The following is a 9,635-nucleotide window of genomic DNA, read 5'->3' as shown; positions in this document are numbered from 1 at the left end:
TTGACAGCGGCGGTAGGGCGTAAGGGAGCGATGGAAGGCAGCGGCGGAAAAAAAAAAAAGGATCTTTGGGCCTTCTTTTAATATAAAGCTGGCAAAAGTTGGATCCATATGATCCGCCACCTAAATCTATTGCGGATTTAGATTTTTGTTAGACGGATTCCTCGATTTTGTTTCGGTCGTAGTTTTTCTTTGTTTTCAATAAATAAAATTTGAATTTTTTTAAAAAAAATATTACTTTATCAATATATTTAAAACACCTTTGCCATTAAAAATAATTTTTAATCTCAATCTAAAAAATGTCCTTTCAACCAAAAAATATTTATATAAATTTTTTAAAAAAAATCGTAAATTTTGTCAAACTTCTACTTGGATCCATCCAACTTCGCCGTCTCGCGCTCATGAATTAGATCGATAAATTCAGTGACAAAGGCATGGCCGGCATCGCCATCTGATGCGCCATCGCCATCTGAGCAGGACAAGCAACATAAGCAACAGACAGAGGAGGGTTCTCGAGGGGAAGAAGAGCTCGAAAGCCTAATCCTTATCAACACCACCAATTTCTAGGACTTTCCTTATTCCATGCCAAGGTGGGACAAAGTACTTTAAAAAATTATGTTAAAAGCTCTTTGTTTCAGAGCCTCACTCGAGAGCTCAGACTCAGTCATACAAGGCAGTCTATTCTTCCAAACTCAACAACCATTCAAGCAGTTCATCCTTTCTGTTTGGTAATTTAAGATTATCAACTCAAGTCTTAACAGAGAAATCAGAATTGAAATATTGTAATTTTTAATTCAGTACAGTCCTATAATATTTCCCATAAAGCTTGATTCTTTATTTCGGACCATTTGGGAGCTCAGACTCGATCATACAAAACAACCTGATCTTCTAGATAACTGCTGAGCAATCATCCAAGCAGTTCATCCTTCTTACTTGAGCTACAAATAAGTTGGAATTGGAATACTGTAATTTTCAATTCCATATATATTTCATCAAAAATAGAACAAAATTTGGAGCAATGGCGCGAAAGAGAAGAGGAGACTGAAAGTAATGATGCCAGTGGATTAAACTCTGCAAGCGGTGACCCGCTTTACAGCTTGCCTGCAGCCATGGAGATGACAAAGTAAAGAGAAAAAACTGTCTTCCTCTTCTCTCTTGTGCCAAATTGTCAGTTGCATAAAATTGAATGCTGGCAAGAAAAATAAATTACTTAGAGTATGGAATAAATTGTTTTTAATAGTCGTAGAAAGATTTTTTAGATAAGCGATCAAAACCCTAGTGAAACCAAAAACGAAGGAAAATATCGTGCCCATCCTTCTTTTTGTTGAAAATTTCACTTGTTTATTCTTTCTGAAAATTGCAGTTCATAGTTTGTTACGCAAAGCATTAAAATGCATACGATTTATAATTATAAATTTGAGAGAGCAAAATTCTGGAGTGTAAAGTAAGCAAAGTTTATAAATTCTTAACTGGAAAGGTACTTGCTTAAAGGAATTTTTCCATTTTTTTCCCCTACTGGAGTTTGCTGACCTTTCATGTGGCTGTTAAAGTTTCAGAAATCTACCTCCTTGTTAAAGTCATCCTTCTAAATTGAGAAATACAGATCACAGATTCTTGTTATCCATCAAACACCAAAAAATTACAGGAAAACCAAACTAAAAAGAATAAGATTGATGATACTTACAAGCTTTATTTTCTCTTTTACCAGTAGGAGGACAAGTTCATGTGAATGTTACAACTTACATGGTTGCAGGATCATCGATGAGCCGAGACAAATTGGCCACTGTGCTGCGTCCGTAAAATTGGGGCGCGAGTTCATGCTGCACAAAAAACCATGACTGCAGCTCCTCACATGCCACACAAAAAACACAAACATAAACAGACGCGGCAAGAAATCCCCAAATCCAAATTGTTTTTTGCTTTTTTGAAACAAAAAAATATTACAGCACGAAATCAAATTCATCAAACAGATATTTATATATAAGAAAAAAAGCTCAAGCAAAAATAAGTAAACAGCAAATAGCACAAGGATACACGCTAAAACTCGCATCCATAAATGCTTCTTCCTCTCTTCTCTCACTGTCTACCTACCACTGTCTATGCAATTACTAACTATAACTCTATTTGCAATTCGATTAAACACAATCCTTTTTGCTGTTATTTTCTTGAGTCATTGCATTCGCCTCGATAGTTAGCCTTCTCGCCTTGAGCAATCGACCTGAACCAAGCACAACAGATTGAACTACGTTAAATGTGATCCAATGCCATTTAATTTTGAATAAATTGACGTAGTAATTGTGTGAAACAAGACCTGGATGATCAATAATGGCGAGATTTATGGATTTGTTCGTTACTGTGGCCATGGAATGGAGAACAGGTTTTTGAGCCGGCTGCCGGTGATGCGGTGCAAGGCCTTCTTCGCGCCCGGCACGCCGGCCTCCGCCAGTTTCTGGAGGTGCTGACACGCGCCGGCGTCAGCAAGCCGCCTCCGTGCCCCGCCGCCGCTGCCGGATGTGAGAGCTAGCAGGACTGCCACCGGGAGCTCCTTCCCGGCAATCGCATCGCTCGTCGGCTCGAGCATTTGGACCAGCCGGGTCACGCTCTTTTCGTCCCTCGATAGCTCGCGCCGGTTTGCCCGTACCGCCAGAAGCGACGTCAACGCCGCGGCTGCCGCCTCCTGCGCGCTCGAGGGTTTTGAGCACTCCATCATCTTGATCAGCGCCGGCATGGATTCTGCCATTGATCGCTTTGTCTCTTCGCTAGGGGATAGGTCGGCTACAAGAGCCGCCGCGGAGTGTTGGATCCCGGCGCTCCCAAGCTTGATCAGATCCTTCAGTTGGGCGAAGAGGGGCGGGGATGAAGAGAGGAGTTTGGTTGCCGTCGGAGATACTGCAAGGGCACTGAACGCTTTCAGAGTGTGGTCTATTGTTTCTGGGTCGGACACGGCTCGAAGGAGTTGGAGAAGACGGGTAGGACCGTTCTCTTGAAGGATAGCGTTGCAGATCTCGGCACCGCCCATCGCGGCCAGGGAAGCCAAGCAGAGGGCAGCGTTCTTCTGAGCTTCGAGGTTGCCGGAAAGGAGGAGGTCAAGGAGTACTGATACGGCGCCTTCCTCCACCATCGCTGCCCTAATGTCGTCGATTGCTGCCGCGTTATTCAGGGAACCGGCAGCGAGGGCTTGGACGGAAGGCGATCCGGATCCAGAATGGCAGGCGGCGACGAGAATCGAAACGCCGCCGTAGGCAGAGACTGCCCAGGAGCAGGCATGGTCCGCTGTCAGTGCGTGGATCGCGGTGGCAGCGAGTTCCTTCAGAACCGCGGGTCCGGAGTCAAGGAGGCGCAGAAGAGGGCCGAGGGCGCCCTCCTCGAAGACGGCGCGGCGTGAGACATCGGAGGCGGTGGCAAGGAGGGAGACCACCGCTGCCGTGCGGTCCCGTAACAGAGAGTGGGCGGAGGGATCGAGGAGGCGGAGAAGCGAGGGTAGGTCTCCCTCCTCGACGACAAGGCGGGAGATCTTCGCGGGGTCGGCCGCGAGAAGCTCCAGGAGGGAATCAAGAGCCTTGCCCTTGAGATCTAGCGCGCCGATCTGAAGACGAGCGAAAATGTCGCGAACGAAAAGGGCGAGCACGGCGCGGGAAGCAGAAGGAGCCGGGAGCGGAAGAACAATCGCCGTGGAGTCATCGGCAGACGACGCAAGGGAAGCATCGTGGTGGAGCAAGCCGGAGCGGAGGAGAAGGTGGAGGTCGTGGAGGTGGAGGGAGAGCGCGGAGGCGGCGATGTCGATGTCGCTTTGTAGGCGGAGCTTCCCTCCAGGGAGGTCCTGGTCGAGGCAGAGGGCGGAGAGGGACCGGAGGTTACGCAGGGTAGAGAGCAGAGCGGGCAGCAGGTGATCACAGAAGAGCTGGTTGGAAGGCCATTTGGAGGAGCCGGCGGCGTCCGTAAGGGCGGAAAGGAGGAGGGAGAGCTTGGAGTGGAGGAGACGCCATCGACCAACGAGAGTCCGGGCGGAGAGAGCAGCGGCTAGCAGAAAAGGAAGAAGACGACTGAGGATGAGATCAAGGGTCTCTGTCGGTGACGCGAGAGTCTCGTCGCCGTCGTCGTCAGCGGCGGCCGCGGAAGCTACGGAAGCCGCGGAAGCCATAGGTTCGCTGCCCTCCTCCCTCTCTCCCCTCCCTTTTCGACTTTTATTATTATTATTATTATTAACTATTTGGTGGAGGTTGCGTTAATTGGAGCGGCCACTGAGGAAGTTGGGAGAGTACAGGCGAAAGCAAAAGAGGTGTGTGAATGTGGAGTAAAGAGGTCGTCAACAGCCGTCCGTTCCAAGCCAGGGAGCAGGTAAATCGACCCGCTTCCAATTTTCCAGCGAGTCCTGTCTTATATCGTTGCGCCACAAAAGGTCGTCTTTTCCTAGACGCTGTCTCGAGCGAGACAGTAGGCATGTACCGTTCGATGGAAATGGACGGATGGGATTGCTTCCGAGGGAACACCCACATGGCGGCCACATGCTGTGTGGGCTTCGAAGAGAAACGATAAATCAATAAATATAACGAGGGAAAATTGCTTGGCAGTTTAATTAAATACTATATAATCACAGATGGGGAATTAAACTACAGCAGGCGACATGATTGATATGATCCATCGCAAGATCGGGTGGAAGCGGATTATTAAATGGCTTCTAGAATGGATCATCCGATAACTGCCCGATAGTGTGTGGAAAGGGGGACGATACGTGAAGCGTGGCACGGTGATCTACTTTCCCCACTTTATCAAGAGGCCACTTTCTTGAACCACGCTTAGGTTGAGTTGTTGAACCAGTGGAGGCCGCAGCAGGTGGCGCGATGCATTGACGGAAGCCATGAAAGAGGAGGAGACTAAAGTCGTCTTCTTTTTCTTTGGGCTTTAAGTGACAAAAGTGAGCTTTATCAGGGGTAACAAAAGCTTAGTGAGTTTGGTCATACTAACTTTCTTACCTTCCCTGGATCCCTTAATTCCCACCATGCCTGGCTTCTGGTTATTTATTTTTTATTTTATTTTATTTTAATTGTGTTTAATGTTTTTTCTTCACGTTATTGTAGGCGAAGTCTGTGCTGGCACTGTGCACAATTGTGATGTCTGTGCTTGAGTAATAATGCGTATCTCTTGTGAAGCATGCAAAAATGAAACTTTGCTTGCTTCCAAAACAATATTCAAACCATGGCTACGAAAAAGAAGAAGAAGAAGGAGAAGAAAAATCAACTGGGTGCAATCGAACACGAGGGTTTTTGTTAGAACTGGGAAAAATGAACATACGATTGGCCTCACAACTGAATCTATATCTCTCAGCCAAAAATTATCCTGTCGGGGAAAGAATCCTCCAAGTCTTTACTATCATGAAAGAGCTATTGCTCCCTGTTAATTTCAGGATGATGCAGGGCCTCATCCGGAGTCGAAAAGATGGTCTTCTTGGCGTGCGACTGGAGCTGAGCCATGCTTCTTTCATCAAACTCTGCGATGAACTTTTGATCAGAAACTCTCGCTTTCACAGCTGCGTAGCAATTGTATTCATCGATAGCTGAAGCAATGCACCAGCCTTGCAGTTTTCTTAGGCATCCCACGACGCATCCTGTTCGATGCTGCACAAGAATTCGATGTGGAGCCAAGTCTTGCATGGATCAAAGTGATGGTAGAGAGGGAAATGTACAAGAGCTTACCTTGCCACGTTTGCAATGAATAAGGAGTGGGTGATTGTGGACATCTGCAGAGTTGGCACGAACATTTAATTGAAACTGAAACAATTTAAGGAAACTTGGTCTGCAAAGGTTTTGTACCAAGAACAACTTTAAGGGCCTCCCGAATCCTATTTTCTGGAATAGTGGCTTCCTGCAGGGGAAATTGTTGCGATCAGAAGGGTAAGTATAGGACTACAGAGGCGAGTTTAAGATAAGAGTAGACGTGAGAGTCATAGTCCACATGATCTGATCTAAGTTCCATTGAACTTATAAAAACTTGTTCAAGATTTGAAGCCGCATTTGGGAATGTTACCAGGATTAGAATTAGATAACATTCGAGAGAAAAACACAAACTAAAAGCTAAAACACATTGTTACTGAAATTAATTATGACCAGAAACTTGCCGATCCTATATCCAAAAGGCACCCAGTCTGCACCACAATGGTAAGGTGTCATGAAGCATTATTCCAAAGGGAAGAGCAGTAGTTAGCCTTTTAGGGCAGAAATCCTGATTTATCGTGTAAACCATGAGTTGATTTTAGCTTGACAGACCTAAAGCACATTGAATCTAATCTAGTTCATGAAACACTAATATGATCTCAAGTCATAGCAGCTTTAATTATATAAAGGTTCAAAGCTGCCCACCCCAGATACTAGGAGACCATACATCTCTAAAAGCTTTGACTGTATTGATTTCTAGCATGTGCCATGTCAACAGTAGCACATCATGGTAAAGACATTGAACAGGGATAGGAGAGACAAACAAACAGGCAGTGATAATACATTAAAAAAACTGCATATTTATATTTGAGGGATAACACTAAAAATTAATGAGGAATAGGCTGACATGATCTTGGTAAATGGATTATTTGTCCACAACACTAGTAGTGATGTGCCATAACATTCATTGTTCAAAACCTGGAACTACCATAAGACTCTGACCAACTGAAGATCCACTTTTAGGATAATAAATACGAGACAATTAATCAGGGACATGTTGAAGGTAAACTTGGTAAATGCATTATTTGTGCACTACAATCACACTGATTAGTGACGTGTGCTAATGACATTGTTCGTAATGTGGGAATTGTGATACTATTGATAACTCATTAACCAGAAAAGAAAAGGTATTTTTAGGAATGCATATGCCAATTTCATAGTTTTTTCTTCATATTAATTGATCATACTTATTTAACCATGATGCTTTGTCCAACTATAGGTCTTCCAGCTTTTTCAAACACACATACACCAAAAGAAATATATTCAAGTCGAAGTAGGAGTCGTTCAACTGATAGCACTATTGTCCTCATTTCTTTGTAGTTTATTTGAAAAAAAAAACTAGTTCTCCATATTTCAAAATTTGACAATTATATTATTCACAATGATAATATTTTTTGCAAGTAATAACAAGAACCTTTGCCACACCATCAAATTGAGATATTGGGTTATATAACTAATGTAGGGTGTACACAACGAGATGGAATAAAAATCAAAAGTCAAGCAGCCTGCGAGATTTGTAACATCAAGGATTTTTGGGAGGGAAAAAATCTTACTGTTCATGGTTAAGATAAGAAAAGGCATTAGACTAGGAAATAGAATTTAAAAATTGGCATGTAGAATTGGCATTCTGAAGAAAGATATGAATAGAAATAAACTCATAAGGAGGTAGTTAAACATCTGTTACAAGGCAAAATTAAGGTGCCATCGATCGTTGGAAGTTTGATATGACTTCAAAATCGAAAATCTATGTTTCGCGTAGATAAATCTAGACTATTAATTTGCTCAAAACCGATTACGGGTGAATGAGAAATTAATTGGCTAAAGTTGTGTCCAAAATAACGTTAAGGAAAAGATGGGGTTTTAGTCCCACATCGCTAACCAGCGCAAGCTAAAGTTTCCTTATATGTGTTGCTGTGTTAATGGAGTTAACACAAAAAACACAGGTGCTCTCTACCCATGGGCGAGCAGGTGCTCGCACCTGTGAGCCCGCCACCCGCTACGTGCGCAATGTGCACTTTGCACTTTGCACTTACGCGTCGTCGCGAGGAGCTGAGGAGTTTTTATTTATGCTCTAGGTGGCAATGCCTGCATGGCACGTGATTGTACAGAGAGTGCTGACTGGGCAGACAGATGGCGACCGTCGGATCGAAGATGGTAATAGATCGCAGTGGATGCGATCTGGAGCATTGATGGCTCTGGGTCATAATCTGACCATTGATGAGGTGGTTTGATCTGAAGCGTCGGATTAATAGAGTAAATCTGACGGCTGAAATCAAGTTAGGCTGAAGAGTTAAATCTCTTCAGATCCAACGGACGAGATCATATTATAAATATGAAGAGATAAAACTCTTCAGATCAATGGATCAGATCAAAAGTCATTTGAAGAGTTATAACTCTTCAAATCTGATGGTTGAGATTAAAAGATCTTTAAAGGGTTATACCCTTTCAAAATGAACGATCCATATCAGCCCTCACCAAAGGATACTTATCTCTTCACCAAGTATATATACATCCCCTTTCTATTGGAAACTCATCTCATTCAATCTTTGTAATCCATAGCATAGCATTCGAGCATCCTCTGCATAAAGAGTCCGAGAAGCCTACGAGAAGGTTCGCCGGTCTCGGAATTTGGAGTGCTACTATTCCGAGGCGATCGTCGTTGTATCTTGGGAACGAGTTGCTGCTATCCATTAGCACCGTAGCGGAGCAATATCGTTTACGGAGATAGTGTCGAACACTAGCCTCGACGATACATATCAGTTCGCGTACTCCCGGAGCAATCGGAATCAACAACATCAGGTTTCAACAAGAGAACATAAGAGTTTTAAATCTACAATCTCTAGCAACAAACAAGGATAACATATAGAAAACAACATATTTACATTACACTAGAAGGAGGAAGATTCAAATAGTATGCAAACAGAACAATCAGTGTTAAGTATTGAATTTTAAAAATAAAATATATAATAATAATAAACAGATGAACTAAATCGTAGAATACAAAATGAGGGTGCTAAATTAAAATCGGATTGGGTTCGAACTAAATTGTATGGTGTTAATTTGAGGATGCAACCATCAACACCAAATAGACAAAAGAAAACGAAGAAATAGTGCCATAAATTTCCCAAGATGATAGAGAATATAGAGAAAAAAATAGCATTTTCTCAAGAAACAATGTAAATCAGGCAAATCCCAGAAGGGGGAAACTTGTACCTTAGACCCATCAATCCCAATCTTAAAGAGAGTAATCCTGTTCTCTTGAAGGAACTCTATGTTTACGTCCGGGTAGGGGTCCTGGCAAAGGCACCTACAAACAACCGCAATCCGTCATCCATCAACCGAAACCCTCAGCTCTACCCTCACTACACTCCAACAAAATGGAGGAAAATCAATAACAACAGAAAACTTGAAAAAGGATCACGCACAAGATGGAGCGAAGCTTGAGCGTCTTCAAGAACCGGAAGTTGTCTGGGCTTGGGAAGCCAGAGCGGTAGATGCCGTGGTCGACCATCGCGAAGTTGAGCGGCGGCGTGAAGGGGTCCACTGCCACCTCCCCCTTGGGGCAGGGCTCAAGGGCCAACGTGTCGCAGATCGCCTCGGCCTTTATCGCCAGCATCGCCGTCGGCCGCTCCGCCGTCTCGACCTCCGGCCGCTCGCCCATATTAAAGAGGGAATGGAATATTCTTTCGGATTCCCGGTTCCAGAATCTTGAACGCTTTTTACGAAAAAAGAAAATAAAAAACAAATGATCGAGAAAATACATAAATTGCACGACGTGAACGGTTTAGCGTTTTCCTCTTCTTTGTTTTTTTCCCCCTTTTTTTTCAGCGATTTCTTTCATTTTCGTGAGATTTATTTTTAAGACTTTTAATTTGTTTTGGTTACGCGTGTTCCATTTAAATCCGCTTCCTTTTTAATAAAACAAAT

At 43.6% G+C, this 9,635-nt stretch overlaps 2 protein-coding genes across 2 annotated transcripts; both read right to left on the bottom strand.

Annotated features, from left to right (window-relative positions):
• Positions 1–1,955: 1,955 nt before the first annotated feature.
• Positions 1,956–4,138, bottom strand: LOC141843177 (uncharacterized). Its single transcript, XM_074731217.1, has 2 exons — positions 2,309–4,138; positions 1,956–2,215 (listed from the first exon to the last, which is right to left on the bottom strand). The coding sequence occupies exon 1, from the start codon at positions 4,136–4,138 to the stop codon at positions 2,348–2,350; it is 1,791 nt and encodes a 596-aa protein (XP_074587318.1). The 3' UTR covers positions 1,956–2,215; positions 2,309–2,347.
• A 1,141-nt stretch (positions 4,139–5,279) lies between these two features.
• Positions 5,280–9,369, bottom strand: LOC141843130 (inositol diphosphatase DSP2-like). The gene is made up of 5 exons (XM_074731166.1): positions 9,134–9,369; positions 8,922–9,015; positions 5,808–5,859; positions 5,691–5,734; positions 5,280–5,612 (listed from the first exon to the last, which is right to left on the bottom strand). The coding sequence occupies exons 1-5, from the start codon at positions 9,367–9,369 to the stop codon at positions 5,379–5,381; spliced, it is 660 nt and encodes a 219-aa protein (XP_074587267.1). The 3' UTR covers positions 5,280–5,378.
• Positions 9,370–9,635: the final 266 nt, after the last annotated feature.

Source organism: Curcuma longa, chromosome 12 (assembly GCF_044706935.1).
Source record: "Curcuma longa cultivar G26 ecotype Majalengka, Jawa Barat chromosome 12, ITB_CL_G26_1.1, whole genome shotgun sequence".
Classification (NCBI taxonomy): domain Eukaryota; kingdom Viridiplantae; phylum Streptophyta; class Magnoliopsida; order Zingiberales; family Zingiberaceae; genus Curcuma; species Curcuma longa.
Note: the sequence above shows the minus strand (reverse complement) of the source record. Positions and strands in the feature narration are given on the sequence as shown.

Excerpts from the sequence above, each read along its gene's own strand:
- LOC141843130 (XM_074731166.1), bottom strand. The coding sequence starts at position 9,369 with ATGGGCGAGCGGCCGGAGGTCGAGACGGCGGAGCGGCCGACGGCGATG. Across the intron at positions 5,860-8,921 it reads TTGGGATTGATGGGTCTAAG|GAAGCCACTATTCCAGAAAA; the intron begins GTACAAGTTTCC and ends TTTCCCCTGCAG. Across the intron at positions 5,613-5,690 it reads TTCATTGCAAACGTGGCAAG|CATCGAACAGGATGCGTCGT; the intron begins GTAAGCTCTTGT and ends ATTCTTGTGCAG.
- LOC141843177 (XM_074731217.1), bottom strand. The coding sequence starts at position 4,138 with ATGGCTTCCGCGGCTTCCGTAGCTTCCGCGGCCGCCGCTGACGACGAC.